Source organism: Macrotis lagotis, chromosome 3, assembly GCF_037893015.1.
Source record: "Macrotis lagotis isolate mMagLag1 chromosome 3, bilby.v1.9.chrom.fasta, whole genome shotgun sequence".
Lineage (NCBI taxonomy): Eukaryota > Metazoa > Chordata > Mammalia > Peramelemorphia > Peramelidae > Macrotis > Macrotis lagotis.
This window is the reverse complement of record NC_133660.1, coordinates 61052673-61071696: the sequence shown is the minus strand read 5'-3', so window position 1 is coordinate 61071696 and position 19024 is coordinate 61052673. Positions and strand designations below refer to the sequence as shown.

The window sequence follows — 19024 nt, the reverse complement described above, 5'->3', positions numbered from 1 at the left end:
GACCAAGTGAATCAAGGAACCAAGATCTGAACCTTAGGGAATACCTACAATAAGGAAGGAAAGTCACAACAGCACAGGCTCAGGTTCTTCCCTCTGGTGAAGTAAATTTCTCTTTAAATATGACTGTAGAAGTAGTCCTAGGGCCTTGTCAGGGTTAGGAAACCACAGTTATAACCTGGGTTTGTGGTCTTGACAAAATCAGTGTAAGTATAGTCCCTCAACCACAGCTTGTGACCAAGACATCATTTTAGATCTCTTTGGACTCATCTCAAACACCAGAATAATTGCACACTATTGTTATGAAAACAAGCATTCATCTATTAATTCCTGACCCTAACAAACAGAGAAGTAAATACATAAACCTTTAAAAGAAATTCAGGGATCTTGTCCTGGTGGTAACCACTTAGGAGTAGCAGAGACAGATAGAATGGATAGAATATGTCCTTGTGTTTGATCTTTTTGCTTGCAGATCATAGGGGGACCTTAGGGATCATCTAGTTCAACTCTGAAGAAACTGAATTAAAGGGAAGTGGAATGATTTACTCCAGATTTCAAATGAAAAATAATAGAGGCCCAACACTTAGTAAATAATAATGATGTTGATGATGATGAGTTATTTAAAGTTTTTAAAGGCTTTATCACGTCTTATCCTTACCTGGGATAAGATGGGAGGTAGCTACAGTTATTATCCTCATTTCACACTTGAGGAAACTAAGGCAAATAGCAGTTAAATAATTTGCCCAAGATCATAAATCTAGCAAAGAAAATAGACCAAATTTTAACTCAGATCTTCCTGATTCGAAGTCTAACATTCTATCTATTTCATTGTATCTTTGTCTCTGCCTCCAAATTCAATATGCTTTCCTGTGTCTTTATAAATTTATGATTTTGTTAACATATAACTCTGTAAAACTTTTTTGTTTACCCATGACAAAAATATTGAGTTTTACAAGTTTTGGTTTTGTCTCTTTAAATTTAGAGATTTCTTGAGAAATGTTTACAATGCTTGAAAGTTGAAAGAAGAATTGTAGACATGAATTTTGTTCTAAAGAGACATACAAAAATGTAGGAAGGGAAGACCTTATGCCTTCCTTCCTAGCAAAGTCACCAATATCAATTATTATATCCTATTGGCTGATTGCTAGCCCAGTCAACCAGTGACAAGAGATAAAGAAATAGTGGAAAGTTATGGATGCTCCCCTTCTCCTCCCTTCCTTTTCCTGGATAAACACTTGAAGAAAGAGCCAGAAGCAGAAGGGTACAAAGAGTTTGCTCTAGGCTGTTGCTTAGTGTCTCAACTGCCAATGTAGGACTTCTCAATATTTGGGGTCCTAGTCATTCCTAAATGTGGCAAAGTTTCGGTGTGTTGTTAGCCTTGATTTAGAAGATTTAATAATGATAATGATAGCAGTTTTCACTTATATGGAATTCTAAGGATTACAAAATTTGTATATGTTATCTCATTTGATAACTGAAATGTTGGAACTTTCGTAAGTCTATTAAAAAAAGTTAAGTGAGTGAATCCAATTAATACCATTTCTTAAGGCCCTAGTTTGGATGAATTGGCTTCTATTTCACAGAGCTAAATACACATCCCTCCACGTGGGGGGGGGGGGGGCGGGAAGGGTGTGTATATACACACACATAAATTTTAGATACCTCTCCTTCTGATACTCTTGTTCTTAGGCTTAGCAGAAAGGAGACCAGATGACTTTTCTTATGTTAATAGCAATTTAATAAATATTTATTGACTGGTCTAACCTCAAGATATAATTTCTTCCTTTACCTCCTTAAGTTGAGTTATAAGGGTCTTATTTTATAGCAACTGTCCTCTAATTCTTTTACCTAGATAACAGTCCTTAGGTTTATTAAAATCACCCCTTTCACTTGCTTTGAATTCAGATGACTTTTTTTTAAGTTTAGTTCTGAAAAGGAAGTAAGGGTTTCTGGAAATTTCACTTAGAATACTGAGAGTTTCACACATAAGCTCAGGCTATTTTCCTTTCCCCAAAGCCCATTCATTACAAGAGAAGGATATGCCTTTTTAGTGTAAGAAACTTTCTTTGTGGTGCCTTTCAGCTTTAAATCTATGACCCTTTAGAGAAGGCCTCTAAGAGATTCTGGATGAGGAGGTGCCAAACATCACCACCTTCTCTGTGCTTCTCTTATTCAGTCATTTTTCAGTCCTAACTCTTCATGATCTCATTAGGGGTTTCTTAGCAAAGATACTGAAGCAGTTTGCCATTTCCTTCTCCAGTTCAATTTTTAGATAAGTAAACTGAGGCAAACAGGGTTAAGTGACTTGCTCAGGGTCACACAGCTAAGTATCTGAGATAAGATTTAAACTAATTTAAGTGTCCTCCAGGCCCATCATTTTATCCCCTGAACTACCTAATCTACTATAGCTGTAGGGCTCCTGTCACTGGAAATAAGATCACCTGATATACCATCTAAACTGAACCTGATTTCTTTTTTTTCTCTTTATACCATCACCAGAGTACCCAATGTCATATTGCTTTCTTTTCTCCAGACTAATTTTTTTCAGATAAAAAATAACTCTAACAAAAAGTTGAAGTCCAAATCCTTTTTCTACTCCTCTATGGGTGTTCATTTACTCTCATTTTAGTTCTCTCTAGCAATAATTGAAATCTGGAGAGGGATTTAAAGTTTACAAGTTGATTTCATGGACCTAAGGTCATTAGAGTATTTTAGAACCTTTTGGGTTGAGGCAAAGCAGATGACATCCCTATTTTATACCTTAGGAAATGGAGGTTTAGAGAAGTTAAATAGCTGCCAAAGTCACACATGTGGTGGAACTAGGACTTCTCTGAGATCTAGAGTTCTTTTGTTCCACTATAACACGTACCTAACAATATTAGTATTAAGTTGGGGGTGGGGAAAGGACCCAGTGAAGATTAATTATAGCTTCTAAATGAAAAGCATAAGCTGTCACTGTATGAAGTCAAGATCCTGATTTTGCAAGCCATGAGCAATCATTGATCTTGTTATTATATTGTCTTTCCTCAGATTTATAGCTATATGAGCTTCAAAATTCTAAAAAAAAAATTTTTTTTAGAGATCAATTAGAATATCATGGCTGGGTATTAGTTTTGTCCCCAGAGTACAATGTATGAGCATCCTTCCACCCAATTAAATTTCATAATATGCTCTTCTAGCTGAAAAATCTAGTTACAAAGAAGCAAAGCTCCTGTTAAAGTCTGTGGGAAAGGGCAACTAGGTGGCACAGTAGATAGAACACTGGCCCTGGAGTCAGGAGGACCTGAGTTCAAATCCAGCCTCAGACACTTAATAATTACCTAGCTGTGTGGCCTTAGGCAAGCCACTTAATCCCATTGTCTTGCAAGAAAAAAAAAAAGAAAGTCTGTGGGAGTCACTCAAGGGTAAACAATATTGACCACTGACTGATAATAAACAAGATGATGCTAAGTATAAGTGAGGTGTCACTAAGGTGTTATTTTCAGATTCATTTTTCAGAATGTGTCATGGTAATACAGATTTGTCACTCTTATTTCTAATGCTTTGACTACCTGAATAGCAAGGCATCAGAACATAATCTGAAATAACAAGATTTTAACCTTTTCGGGGTCTTGGACTCTTAGCTTTCTGGTAAAATCTTTGGATCTCTCTCAGAATATTATTTTTAAATGCATAAAATAAAATACATTATATTACAAAAACAGTGAATAGATTTGTAATCTTTTTTTTCCATTGAAGTTCACAGACCCATTGGTCCCAAGTACTCCTGTAAAACATGGAGTCTATGAACCTCAGGTTAAGAATCCCTTCCTTAAACACAGTCTCTGTTGTGTGAGACCAAAAGTGTCAAAGATGAGGTCTACAGGCAGCATGTAGCCACAATTCTCTAGAGGGTGACTTAAATGCAGTTAAGAAATATTTAATATGATCAATGAAAACATAATAAATCTGATAATATATTTTAAAGCTAAGTCAATATGTGGCCCATAAGATTTTTATGTATGATTTAATGAGTCCACTTTCTTTTTGAGTTTGACCTCGCTGGTCTAGACTATGGATCTCATGCAGATTTAAGTTTTCATTTAGTTTAAGTACATTTAAGTATACTGATACTTTTTTTGTCTCTCTCCTATCTACAGACCTTCTACGACTTTCAGGACCATCCATGCAGCAGCAACAACAGCAGCCACAAAGGCAACATGCTCTGACAAACAACCCCCAGTCAACTTCTGTCAATGCTTTTGCTACTTCAGGCCCCCCAAATCTGTATATGAGGCGACCCAACCCTGTTAATCCTTATTCCAGCTCTTCCCATCCTACAGACCTTTATAGTGGGGCCAACCCTATGAATCTCTATACCACCTCATCCCAGGCTGCAGGCTCTTATTTGAATTCTTCCAATCTCATGAATCCTTATGCAGGGTCTCTGAATCAGAATAATCAATATCCATCTTACCAATGCAATGGAAACATGCCTATGGAAAACTGTTCTGCCTATTTAGGTTCCTATCCTTCCCAGTCTCAACCAATGGATCTATACAGGTATCAGAGCCAAGACCCTCTATCTAAGCTAAATCTCCCACCTATTCATACACTATACCAACAGAGGTTTGGAAATAGCCAGAATTTTGGTCCCAAATACTTGAATTATGGAAACCAAAATATGCAGGTGGATCCTTATAGTGGCTGTACCATTAGACCCAATGTACATCATATGGGCTCTTTTCCTCCCTACTCCATGCATGATATGGATGGCCATTTCATGGAATCTGCTTCAAGGTTACCACCCAATCTGAACAATCCAAGCTTAGACTATACATCTATGAATAAAAATGGTGAACATCACCCACCTCCCCATTTAGTTCATGACTACCATGCTTCCACAGGCATATTCAGTAGTCCCTCTCATTCCTTCCATCTCCCAAATAAAGAACGTGAGATACTTTCCTACACATCTAATGGATTGTCTAAGATGCTTCCAGATTTTAACCATGATAGGACTACCCCTGCTCAAGGAGGTTTAAACAAATTAAATGATACTAATCATCTGGAAAAGCAGCCACAGGCACCAATCCAAGGTCAGGCCCCAGAGGATAATGATGACGTCTGGTCGGACAGTGAGCACAGCTTTCTAGATCCCGACATTGGTGGAGTGGCAGTGGCCCCAACTCACGGGTCGATTCTCATTGAATGTGCAAAACGTGAGCTCCATGCAACCACACCCTTAAAGAACCCCAACAGAAACCACCCCACCAGGATATCCCTTGTGTTCTACCAGCATAAGAGCATGAATGAACCAAAACATGGCCTGGCTCTATGGGAAGCCAAAATGGCAGAGAAAGCACGAGAGAAGGAGGAAGAGTGTGAAAAGTATGGTCCAGACTATGTGCCTCAGAAAACCTATGGTAAGAAAACAAAACGGGAGCCTGTTGAGCCTCATGAACCTTCAGAACCAACCTACTTGCGCTTCATCAAGTCTCTCACCCAAAGGACAATGTCCATCACCACAAACTCCACAGTAACTACATCTCCATATGCCTTTACACGGGTCACAGGGCCTTATAACAGATATATATGATGTCACATCCTCTGTTGGTTACCTCATTTATAAAGATAACCTCCAATCAGTCAGTGAGGGAGTCCTCATTTTGGTGCAGGAATTGGGGGAACAGATACCATATTTATTGTTCAACATGGTAGAATAACCTCAGCACACCAGCAAAAACAAAAACTGAGGTAATCTTACCATCACACTTAATTTCCACTGACTAGTAATAAGTGGGCACAGATGGCAGGTAGGAAATGAGACCAAAGCATTCTATGCAAAAAAAGAGGGAGGGGCAGAAGTGTTTCACAATTTACATTTTGAAAACACTGGTTCTATTATTGGATGAGATACTATGTAAATGTGAATTTTTCTTACAACTCTGCACATCTGTGACCACTTTTAATAATATCAAGTTTGCATAGTCATGGAACAAGAGTCAAACAAATCCTATAGTGTTACAGTAGGAATCATAAAAATACCATCTGGTGCTGAATATATGATGTACTGAAAGACTGGAATTATGAGTTTTTAAAATGCAGTTTTTACTATAATCTTAATATTAACTTTTATTTATCAAAACAGATACATAGAACAAGAAAATGAATAGACAGCAAACACTGAATTTGTTTGGATATCCTAAAAATATGGTGCTAAGAAAATGGTGTCTTTAATATAGATGTTGAACATTTAATGCCTTTATAATAGTCAAAATGTTAACAGTGTACTCAGATGCCTTCGGCAGGAGCATCTTTTCATCCAAGTTTTTATCCTAGGTAGGTAAGACATTCTTACCACAAGCTTTTTAAAATGTGGACATTTTAAAGGCCTCTGGATTTAGCTTATCCAGTGAAGCAGTCCTCTTTGGGACAATAAGCATATCGATGTAGATATATATCCAAACTATACATACCCATTCATGTAGAAGTAGAAATATTTTTAAGGGTGTTTTAGAAGCACTTTGTCTACCTAAGCTTTGACAACTTGAACAATGCTAAGGTACTGAGACATTTGAAATGAAAACGTTTACTTTAATTTTAAAATGTAAAGTGATTTTCTAAAGAAAAAAGCTTTTAAAAAAATATATATATTTTTCATTTTTAGCCATACATCTGCTGGTGGGCTACATATCCATTATAAGGCAGCCAGTGACAACTGATATGGGGCTTACTGGATTCAAGGGAATACTTTTAATACACAAAACACATGTTTTCTGGTGCTCATCTCACTGTTATACTGTAAACCCCTTTTATACTATTGTTAGTATATTGTTATGACAAGTTCATTGCTCAAATGTGGACAGTTTGAAGACACAGATTTTCTATTAACCACAGGTAACAATTAGCCACAAACTGCAGATTCGATGGCTGTAGTTAGCTTGGGCCATTTCCTGGCCCCCTAAGTTCTTAGAGGAAGGGAAAGGCAGGCTGCTCTGTCTTGATAATTGTATGCATTGTGATATATGTCATCTCTTGGTGTTAAGTGTTGAGGAAGACTAAGCAGCCTGATGCCTACACAAGATGATAAAACAGGGTTAGTTCTTTGTGATTCTGTTGAATAAAAAGAAACAAAAAACAGGCAGCTGGTTTGCTGTGGTGGTTTTAAGTCAATAATTTGTATTAAAAAAAGAAGCAAAAGAGTTGTATAGTAAATTAAATTGTAAACAAAACTTTTTTAACACAATGCTTTAGTATTTTAGTACTGTAAAAATTAAAATATATTAAATATTATATATATATATTTGGGTTTGAAAGTGAATTCACATCATGATGGTGCTACTCAGCCTGCTACAAATAAATCATAATGTGAGCTAAGAGTACATTAAAGGTTTGAGTGATGTTCCTACTTGTCATATACCTCAACACTAGCTTGGCAATAGGAAATTGAACCGAGAGTGAAAGTTTATAACATTGTATACCATCTTTTTTTTTAAGTTTTATTTTGTTTCCAACAGTCTTTTTTTAAAATAAATTTTTTAAAACATACCTTTTTCTCAATACTTGATATCTTAGCAAGTATAACTTGAAATTTCAATCTTTTTTCATTCTAAAACTTCAGGGATATTTCAGCTCGTTCTCCTTACTCCAACACGTCGTAAAGCTGTGTGTATGTAAAGCTGTTGTAGGTTAATAAATAAATACTTTTTTTTTTCAGGGATTTAACCCTTCTATTTTGAATCCCTCCTCTAATTTTTCTTGTAAATGTATTAATGTAACTACAACTAATTTTGTAAATTTGTTGACTTTTTATTGTAATAAAAGTGTTTTTTTACAGTTTAGGGAATGTTTTGACTGTTTCAAGCAGGAAAAAATATATATATATGTATATATACATATATATGTATATATACATATACATGAAAGTAGAATGCACTGAGCTAATAAAGGGAAAAATGTAAGGCAGGGGTTTGGCAAGTGGCTGTTTTTACCAGAGTTTTATAACTCTCTAAATGAGGTTTTTAATGATACTGTAATAAACAAAGGTACAGACAGTTTGATGGCTTCCCTAAACATGCAAACCATGATCCCCAGATATATATTGTGCAATATACTGTATAATTATCTTTTGGTCTAAAAAATTTTTTGAATAACAGGATTTCAATGAATTCTTAATCAAAGGAAGCCTTTTGGTTTTATTGAAAAAATACTTATAACACGGTTTTTTTCCTTTTAAAAAAGTTTTTCACATTTGTGGCTATGTCCACCATAATTCAAACATTTCAGAAATGTTTGATTTGCATTTTTACATCAAACCAAAAGTTTTTTTATTTGTTGTTAGATTTTAAAACTATCATGGTAGTATTAACTTGATTCATTTGTTTTTTAAATTGCTGATTTGGAGTCTGTGTAAGTGCCATGTCATCCATGGTGAATATTCGTTTTTTTATGCTACCCATCATCATTTGCCAAACTGCTGGCAAACAACAGCAGTAAGCTTAGTTTTTGGGGGGGGAGGCGGGTTTCAATTTTTTATTGTAAATAAAGATCTGTAATTTTGGTGTACAGAACCTTGCCTCAGTTAGAATGAATGAAAAGCAGACATAAATTGCTTGTATAGGATTATCAGGTTGACTATAGCCATACTTGAAAATGCTTCTGAGTGGTGTCAACTTTACTTGAATGAATTTTTTTCATCTTGATTGACGCACAGTGATATTTGGTCACTTCTAAAGCTAGTCGTTAACTTGTGTAGGAAATTTTTGCAGTTTGACACTAAGCAAATGAACTATGTGCATTTTCTATGCTTTATGTTCTACTTCCCCCCCCCTCCATGGTTTCATTTCATTTTCATGAGATGTTTGGTTTGTCTACAGAAAAAAATAGTCTGAAGATGGTTATAAATACTGTAAGTATTGTAATGTAATGAATGCAGGTTATTTGAAAGCTGTTTATTATTATATCATTCCTGATAACGCTATGTGGGTGTTTTTAATAAAATTTATATTTATTTAATGCACTCTAAGTATGTCTTGTGAAAGCCTCTGTTTCCTGTTTGATAACTCATTGGGAGAAAAGGAAAAATATTCCTTTTGAAATCAACCTCTTTGGATGGTTAGATTTTAAGTACAGAATTTAAGTGAAATCCAAAATAGCTGAGGCCATTCCCTCCTCTCCCTACCCTTTAAAAAATACTTTGCACCTAAATGTCAAAATAATTGAGACCGAAGCTTTTTTTAAAAATGAATAACAATCAAAAAATAAATAAATAAAATGAATAACAATCCAGATAATAAGAGGCTACAGCTAGTAAGTGACCACTTTCTGAAGCTTGCTATTGGTTCTCCTTGTTCACACCAACCCAGGTAGAATTAGGCAGGTCTGCTAGGAGAGAATGTGCCTCCTTAAACAAAGGGTTTGGTTTCATGGTTTTAAATTATCTATTTCGATGCCTAGCCTTCGCCAGTCCTATTCTCTGAATTTTATACACACAACACACAAATAGCTTCTCCTTCCCCATCACATCTCTATAAAGGAGATATGGAGATGGAGGAAGCCCCTCCCCATCAAAAAGAAGAACAATAATTTGGATGTCAATCTCCTTTTACCTATGACTTCCCAGAACTTGAGGCTAAATATATTCATTTATCCTTCTCCCTTCCCTCCCTTCCCCCTCCCTTCTTCCTCTCTGAGAATCCCTCATTTGTTTCTAGCAAATAGAGCTCCCTCCCACTGAAAGGCTCTGCACAAGTACCCAAGAATCATGAAGAGTGGCTATTGTTTGTCAGCTTCCCCCCCCCTTCCTTGGCAGGGAAATGGTTCTCATCTTGAAGAGAGAGATTTCCCAGTCCCACTCTCTGCCAGTCCTTCCTGACTAGGGCAGATTTTGATTTAAATACCCCAATCCTCAGGACGTGTGGGCACACTCAGGAGGGTTGCTCCAGTCTAGCTTTAAAAGCTGGTGGCATCAAAAGTACCTGCAGCTTTCTCAGCAGTCATTAAAACACAAGGATCTAATTATTTTTCCTTTTTTTTCCTTCTTCAAACCTCTGGGCTCACTGTCAACCCTCATTATAGCATCTGTCATCTGTCTGCTCCTTTGCAGTGTTCCCTCTCTCCACATTTCCATGTCTCAGGTGCCCAGGGCCAGGAGATTTAAGACTCTGAGCTCTTCCCTGAGCCCACCCAGCTTCCTCATCCTTGTTCCCTAATGGGAAAGGCTAGGGGTGCCACAGTATTGGGAGCAGAGGTGCAGCCCTGCTCCCTGAAAGAGTACAGGTGGATCTGAATGTGGGAGACAGCTGGAAATAACAGATGAGCTAGCAGGAGCAAATCTTTATTGGTACCTTGGCTTTTCTGGAAATAATTGCGAAAAATGAACCTCAGAAACACGCCTGCGCACAGATGCCATCTCACACTGCTGCTTGCCTCCTTTTCCAGTCACATCGTCTGCCTGCTAATTCTTTTTCAGTTTTTCCTTCTGGGGCTTTCTTTCAAATCCCCTTCCTAGTATTATTTGATATAAGATGTACACTGTGACTGCCATTCTTAACAGAATATTTGAAAGCATTTCCTTTTCTTTATATTCGTGTTAAGAGCAGTACCCACTTAAATGCTTATTGCTTCAATGACTGAAACCAGTTTTATCGATTATTGGGTACTAGATCAAGGTGGAAGGATTTTTTTTAATTAATTTTTATCAAAGATATTATTTGAGTTTTACAATTTTCCCCCCAATCTTACTTCCCTCCCCCCACTCCCCCACAGAAAGCAATCTGTCAGTCTTTACTTTGTTTCCATGATGTACCTTGATCCAAATTGGGTGTGATGAGAGAGAAATCATATCCTTAGAGATCAGGCAATAAGATATCTGTGATTTTCTAAATTGCATGGGATAGTCCTTGAACTTTGTTCAAACTTCACAGCTCCTTATCTGGATACAGATGGCACTCTGCTTTGCAGACAGCCCAAAATTGCTCCTGATTGTTGCACTGATGGAATGAGCGAGTCCTTCAAGGTTGATCATCACCCCCATATTGCTGTTAGGGTATACAGTGTTTTTCTCATTCTGCTCATCTCACTCAGCATCAGTTCATGCAAATCCCTCCAGGCTTCTCTGAATTCCCATCCCTCCTGGTTTCTAATAGAACAATAGTGTTCCATGACATACATATACCACAGTTTGCTAAGCTATTCCCCAATTGAAGGACATTTACTTGATTTCCAATTCTTTGCCTCCACAAACAGGGCCGCTATAAATATTTTTGTACAAGTAATGTTTTTACCCTTTTTCATCATCTCTTCAGGATATAGACCCAGTAGTGGTATTGCTGGGTCAAAGGGTATTCACATTTTTGTTGCCCTTTGGGCATTCCAAATAGCTCTCCAGAAGGGTTGGATGAGTTCACAGCTTCACCAACAGTGTAGTAGTGTCCCAGATTTCCCACAACCCTTAAGGTGGAAGGATTCTTGCAGGTCATCTAGTACAACCTCTCATTTAACAAAGAGCTTAAAGTGACATGGGATCACAAGATCATTGATTCAGAGCTAGATGGAATCTTAGAGATCATCTACTCCTCAGATGAAGAAAATGAAGTCTATAGAGACTATGACTTGTCAAAGGCAGTTAAATTTCAATGGCAGGATTTGAACACAGACCTTCTGACTTCCTAGTCTATAACTCTTTCCACTACATCTTCAGGGAGAAGTAACCTGAAGGAATTGTCTTCCTTGGTGATCACTATGACAAAAAGCAATCTTTGCCTCCTCCTTCCCTCCTGCACCCAATACAGTGTTGGGGGCACACCAGGTACTTGATAAGACCCGTATTGATCAATTCAGTCCTTAATGACTGGAGTTGCTCCTGTTGTCGACAGTAAGATTTTCCATTCCTCGTCTCATGGAATTGTGAAGTTTAGTGAAAAATAGCTTGGCAATGTTTGGGATCCAATTTTAACCCCCCCCCCCCCCCAATGAAGTAACTCATACTTTGTCAATTCACCAAGAATACTCATTTCTTTTAGCTTTTCTTTGGATTGTGTGTGGAAGAAGGAAATGGGGGAAATTGGAAGAAATCTATTTAGTGTTTTTCAGTGATCCCAAACTACTATCCTCTACAAAAACCCAGCTCTTTGATGACAGCATTCTGCTAGTCTGAAGAGAGAAATTGAACCTGAGGCCACATTAATATAGAGAACTCCCTCTACAACAGAAATTCTATAATAAATAAAAACTTACTTGGTACTTATTATTTGCTGAGACTACCTTATTGGATCTTCACAACAATTCTGGGAGAGAGATGCTATTATGATTCTCAATTTGTTGTACTTTAGTTATTTCAATTGTGTCCAATTCTTTGTAATCCCATTTGAGATTTTTTAGCAAAGATACTGGAGTGGTTTGCCATTTCCTTCTCTGGAAGATTAAGATAAACAGAGGTTAAAAGTTTTGCCCAGGGCCACACAGTTTCTGGCCACACTTGAACTCAGGTCTTCCTAGCTCCAAATCCAGTGCTCTATTCATTGAACCATCTAGTTGCCTTGTATTACATTTTATATATGAAGGAACTCAGGTGGAGAAAGGTTAAATGACTTGCTAGGGTCACACAGCTAGTTAGTTTTTAATGTTAAATGTGAATCCAAGTCTTCCTAATTCTAAGCCCAGTACTCTATTCACCAAACCACCTAGCTGCCTCTGTCAATGCAGGTAACTTGTCTTAGAGAGCTGCCTAGAACAATAAAAGATTCATGACTTGTCCAAGAACACACAGCCACTGTGAATAAGGTAGAACTTGAGTCCACCTGTTTAGGGCTTTGAAGGATGACTCTATTACTACCCCCACTGATATAGAAGATTTGAAATCATTAAAGAGCTTCATTCCAGAAGAATGGAAATTTCAAATAACTCAAAGAATAAAGAAAAGAAGTACAGTGAATATAAGAAGACTTAACAGCACATCCCTAATGGGGAAGGCAGTGTGGCAAAGGATTATTAAGGATTTAACTGGATTAATTGGCCACAAGGCAAGAAATGAGGACAACAGATGGGCCAAGGGCCAAGTCAAGCTCAAGAGGACTCTAGGTGGATCCTCCACCAAAACATATCCTCTACTTATTCTGTGGAGCTGTTATGATGGCACAGTAGCAATAACACAGAGATACACGCTTTAAGAATATGTATTCAGTATGACAAAGGGCTTTCTTCATAATATTATGAGGTGGGTCATATGGTTTTCCTCACTTTTTTTTTATAAATGAACAAACTGAGCCTCAAAACAGTTAAATTACCTACCTAAGGTCAAATGAGTTAGTAACTAGACAGAATCAGTGCAGGGATTTGAACCTAAATATTTAAGGCAACCAGCATAGAATGCTGAACCTAGAATCAGAAAAACTCAGTTCCTGGGTTCAAATCTGGCCTCTTACTAAGCTGTATAACCCTGGGCAAGTCACTTAACCCTATTTATCTAAGTTTTCTCAGATGTAAAAATAAGCCAGAGAAAGAAATGGCAAATCTCTCTAGTATCTCTGCCAAAAAAAAAAAAAAACAAAAACAAAAACAAAAACCCCAAATGGAGTAAAGAAGAGCCAGATGTGACTAAACAATAACAATTTTGACTCCACTTAACTTATTGATTCCCTTCCCCACCCCAAAATTAGAGAATGCAGATAGCCTTCAGACACCTCCAACAGGTAAAGCAATTACGTTTAGCACCTAATTTGATGGAGTAGTTAAAATTGAAAGTCATCAGATATGCTCACCTTCATTCCCCCCAGTTCAAGGTGCACCCCAAGCCCAGCTCTGACCAGATCTCTCCCCCAGTGGCAGAGGCATTTCCAGTAGAAGCCTTGTGGTATTCTGGGGTCTTCAAGCCTATGGACCAGAGGGTCCCTGTCTTTGTGTCCCAAGTCTAAAAAGTTGATTTGATGGCACCATCACTTTACTTCCCCACAAGTTATTGTCATGAACCAACAGAATTGCTACTTTTGACTCCCATCACCACATTTAAGGTACTTAGCCAAGTAAAGTCACAGACCCACCAACATAATGAGAAAAGTCAACTCATTGTTGCCTGTTTCCTAATAATTCTTACGGCAATATGAAATAGTTTCCCTCCCTACTAACACAAATGAACATTGAATGACAATAACATTTTTGGGTAACTTAGACTCATGATGTGGGCCAGTGCCATGAGCCTTGAAACCCAGGAAATGAGTTGAAATCCCATTTGCTATTTCACTACCTATTTGACCTAGGAGAAGTGACTTTGTCTTTTGGATTAACCTATTCCTTCTAGGTCACAAATGACCTTCAGATGACTTCCCCTTTATCTCTAGATCTATGACTCCATTCATAATCCCATGCACTGTTCAGATGAATGAAGAATTCAGTTGTTTTGTATACAGGCCCTAAAAAAAAAAATCAGTTTGATTTTGCCCAATCTATCCTACCCTACTTTCTCTCTCTCTCTCTCTCTCTCTCTCTCTCTCTCTCTCTCTCTCTCTCTCTCTCTCTCTCACATCTCTCTCTTATCTGTCCTATTTGGAGTCATTAGCAGGAATTTTGTAAAAGTGGACCTTGAAGAGTGCTTCTTTCTTTAGAGGAGTACTGTGGAAACAGAGCTAACTTGAATGTCAGTTCTAAATTCAAATTCCAGCATCACCACTTATTACTTGGGTAATAAACTTAGAGAATCCATCCCAGATGTCCAACCTCAGATGGAGCATTCTGAGCTCATAGGGGTCTGATCAATCATAGTCAGACACATTGTAACATCTCTAACATAGTGATATCCTTTTGGGCTTCTTCCATAACGAAGGACAAGAACCAACCAATCTTAGGGAACTTGGGCTGTTTCTTTATCTGTAAAATGAAGGGGATGGACAAGCTAACCTCCCTTTAAGTTTTAAATCTGTGACTGATGATCCTCTAACTTCTGAAATCCCTTCTAACTAAATCATCCTATTGTAAGGGAGATGGTCCAGATTCTCTTCTCTCAAAGGCTTGCCTCTACATTCAAGAAGGGAAAGGGTAATGAGGCTCCTCCTATTGGTTAAATCTTGCAACCTTGCTCAGTTGTCCCAAGGAAGGTATCCCCCATTTGTCTCTGGTAACAGCTGTCTGTTGAAGGAGAAAAAAAAAAAAAACATGTGTTCACAGAACCTGAAATTCTTTCCAAAAAAGAAGGACAAAGGTTCCCAGCAAAAAGGTTGAGCCTACTTTCTCCAAGTCCCCAGTTCTCCAAACTGCAGTTCAGATCACTCTCTAGGTCTCATGACTGTTGCTAAGCACCCTGCTGTTGCCATGATGTCATTGTTTCCATAGCATTGAATGTGTCTCTTCTGATAAAAACTGAGACTGGAAGGCTAAAAGCTGAACAAAGCCCCAGAACAGCTAAGAGTGAGAGAGAAACATGGGGCATTTGGAGGGGGGAAATAATTAAGGTTTTATTCCCAGAAATTTAGGGTGATCTCATCTGTATGTTTGTTCAATTTTTGTAGAAGTGATCATTTAGTTTCAGACCCAAGATATAATCATACATATAAAATATTTCCAGACTATGTTAAGCAGGAAGGCCCTTGGAGCATGTTGGGTTTCTTAGGGGTGGGGGTAGATGGGTAGAGAGGCTTAGCATAAGTTATTCATTGTTTTTAAAGCTGATTTCATGAGTAGATGACATAGTTCCAGTTTTTAAGTTGATTTTAGTTTGAGGGATTCCAACAGCTGAGACTCTCCATTCTCTTTCATGGACTTATGTTTGGGTATGTATGAATTTATATATTGTATATAAATTATATATAATATATATACAGAGAATGCTATATAATCAATTCTTGATGTATCTATGTTTCTATACACACATATGTATAAATTGAGATAGAGTTGTATGTGTGTATGAACATATATAACAGAGAAGGAAAAGGAGGGAGGGAGGGAGGGAACAAGAGAGGGAAAGAATGAAGAAAGGAGAAAGAGAAGGAATGAGAGAGGGAGAAAAAGAGAGACAGAGAAGAAAGGAGAAAAGGGAGGAGGGAAGGAGTGATGGAGGAAAAGGAAGAGGGAAGGAGGAAGAAAGGAAGAAAAAGAGGAAAGGAATGAGAGAAGAAGAGAGAGAGAGAAAGGGGGGAGAGAGAGAGACAGAGAGAGAACTGATTGGCCACAACTTCTGGAAAAGACTTTAGAGACCATCATGCCCAAGCCCCTCATTTCCTCTTTTTAAAAATGAGGAAGTGAAGTGAAATGACTTGTTTAAAGTCACACAGTTAATGGGAACAGAGACAGATTCTATCCTAGGCTGCTTGACGTCCAGTTCTGGGGTCTTTCTGCTTAAAATCAGTTGCCTCTCCCACAAAATGAAAAACACAGTCAAGTAGGACTGAAAAGTCTGGGTAATTTGGACAAAATGAATTCTGGTTTTATGGTCATCTAACATAGGCAAGGCTGAAGGTAGGGTGATGTGCTAGACATCATGATTAACTGATATTTATCTGTATTTCTGTGAGTAGTTCACATTATATCTCTGAATCTCAGTTTCTTCATCTGGCAAATTACTTATTAGAAAGAGAAATTAATTCACTAAATAGTAACTCATATTTGTATGGTATTAATACCTTCTTCAAATATGAGTTATTTAATAAAAACATAAACAAGATTGGGAGAAGAGATATGGGTAGCTTGTTTGCTATTATAAATATAACACATTAGTTATCAATATACAAATAGATGCTGCTAATTATAAATGAGTCTTAGCAATTCATTAAAATAAGTCTGGCAGAATCTGCTTAGAAATTAGTTATGTTTGCATATTGGAGTATAAAACTGGGAAAGCAAATCATATAATAACAACAACAGTATAGAAAATAACAACCTGGAAAAGTCTGACAACTCTGATCAATGCAATGACCAACTGTGATTCCAAGACAACTGATGACGACATATGCTCTCCACACCTCCTGCCATGGGGGAGATGGACTCAAGCGTGCAAAAAGAGACATGTTTGGGGCCTGTCCAATATAGAAATATGCTTTGTTTGGCATTGGGGTTTTTTTTATTTTGAATGTTACTTTATTTTATTTTTTCAATTACATGCAAAGATAGTTTTCAACATTTATCTTTTTGAAGGTCTTGAGTTCCATATTTTTTATTTCCCTCCCTTCTCTCCCCGTTCCCCATGACAGCAAGTAATCTGATGTACAATATATAATGCACATGTATAATGGACTTTGCTTATTTTTTATTAATGTTTCAGGTTTTTTTTTTCTTTTATCTCTAATGGGGGTGAGGGGATAGATTTTTTTGTCAAATTAAAAAGAGAAAATTAAATTTAAAAAAACAGAAATTAGGTGGGTTTAAAGAACTGTCAATTTTGACCAGGAAGGGACCTTAGAAATCATTTGGTACAACTCCTCATTACATATTTTTTTAAGGTTTTTTGGCAAGGCAAATGGGGTTAAGTGGCTTGCCCAAGGCCACACAGCTAGGTAATTATTAAGTGTCTGAGACCGGATTTGAACCCAGGTACTCCTGACTCCAGGACCAGTGCTTTATCCACTGCACCACCTAGCCACCCCTCTTCATTACATATTAAGGCAAAGAAATAGCAGGAGCTACAAGGGTCTGGCATGCCTGGTCCATGGAGGTCACAAAGAATCAGATATGATTGAACAATTTAATATTCAATAGAAGTCTGGAAGTAACCTTAGTGGATTTGAGTGTGGTAAGTGATCATGGCTGGTACATGGAAAATTCTGGGAAAACACCAAAAAAGAAAGGTATAATTATATTCTCTAGCTTGAGGAAGAGGAACACATGGAGAAACTTATATCTAATCTCTCCCTCTCCCTCTCTCTCTCTCTCTCTCTCTCTCTCTCTCTCTCTCCCCCCCCCAACCAGTATTTTCAAGTGAAACACAAGAACTATTATATATCTCCATGTGGGGAGGGGATGAATTGATAGTCACTTGAATTGCCATATCTCCCACATGAGGCCACAATGTGGCCTCTAAATATATAATGCTGCTGTTTCTGTCACTGTTTCATTTTTTCCTCATCTTAGGTGAACAGCCTTGTGAGTTTGAAAAGTCAGGAGATAGGATAGAGGTCAATGACTACAGACCATGGAACCTGCCCTGGATGAGCCAGCAGAACTTTAAGAAGGAACTTAGCAGAAAATCAACTCAGAAGCAGAGACACTTCTATAAACAAGGGAATTGACTTGTCCATTGTCTGTGTTGCTCCTAGAAGTGAAACTGGTGGGAGGAGTTTTTACAACAACCATTTTCATTTTGAATACACTTATCCCGGTGGCCCTATGTGGTAGAGAGGACATTTTGCCCCAGTTCTGGAGAATATCTTTATACTTCAGCTTTTGCTATATCTTCTTAATAAACATTCCTTTCAAAAGATTCATTTATGTGATTTGCTTATCAATAATATTCAAATGTCAGCTTGGTTAAATGACACTAGGGAGACATTGTCACTAGCAAATGATACTGGGCAAATAATAACATGCAAATTAGCAATAGTTTTAGAATAACTGCCCCAACTCTTCAGGGTTATCCCCGACACTCTAAGAAGGAAATGTGGCTGCTCTCTGGAGATCTGATTTGCTGGTGGGATGGGGGACTGGGCTACAATCAGAAGAGAAAATTGAGTCCCAAAGAAAGGAAATGATTTTTTGAGTGTCATATAAGCATTGCTTATTTGAACTTAAGTATTACAACTCCAGGTTCAACACTTTTTACCATACTACTACCCTCCATTGTTTCATTTGTAAAAATAAGACACATAGATTTGTTATTCAGTCATTTTTTTAGTCATGTCCAACTCCTATTGACCCCATGTGGGGTCACTTTCTTGACAAAGACACTGGAATGGCTTGCATTTCCTTCTCCAGTTCATTTTATTGATGAAGAAATTGAGGCATACAGGGTTAAGTGATTTGCCCAGGGTCACAGAGCTAGTAAATGTCTGAGGTCATATTTGAACTCAGGTCTTCTCTGCTTCTGGCTATCTATCTACTGCACCACCTAGCTGCTAGTGATAGG

General features: G+C 37.6%; 1 protein-coding gene and 1 long non-coding RNA gene across 2 annotated transcripts in view; both read left to right on the top strand.

Moving 5' to 3' along the window:
• Nucleotides 1–10045, top strand: part of TET2 (tet methylcytosine dioxygenase 2) — a 157971-nt gene extending 147926 nt beyond the window's left edge. The window contains exon 12 of the mRNA XM_074228768.1: nucleotides 4137–10045. Within this exon, the coding sequence (XP_074084869.1) occupies nucleotides 4137–5575 (1439 nt within the window). The 3' untranslated portion in view covers nucleotides 5576–10045. The remainder of the gene's footprint in view (nucleotides 1–4136) is intronic.
• A 5278-nt stretch (nucleotides 10046–15323) lies between these two features.
• Nucleotides 15324–18382, top strand: LOC141516100 (uncharacterized). The gene is made up of 2 exons (XR_012476611.1): nucleotides 15324–15740; nucleotides 18034–18382. It is a non-coding gene; the product is annotated as an uncharacterized LOC141516100 (long non-coding RNA).
• Nucleotides 18383–19024: the final 642 nt, after the last annotated feature.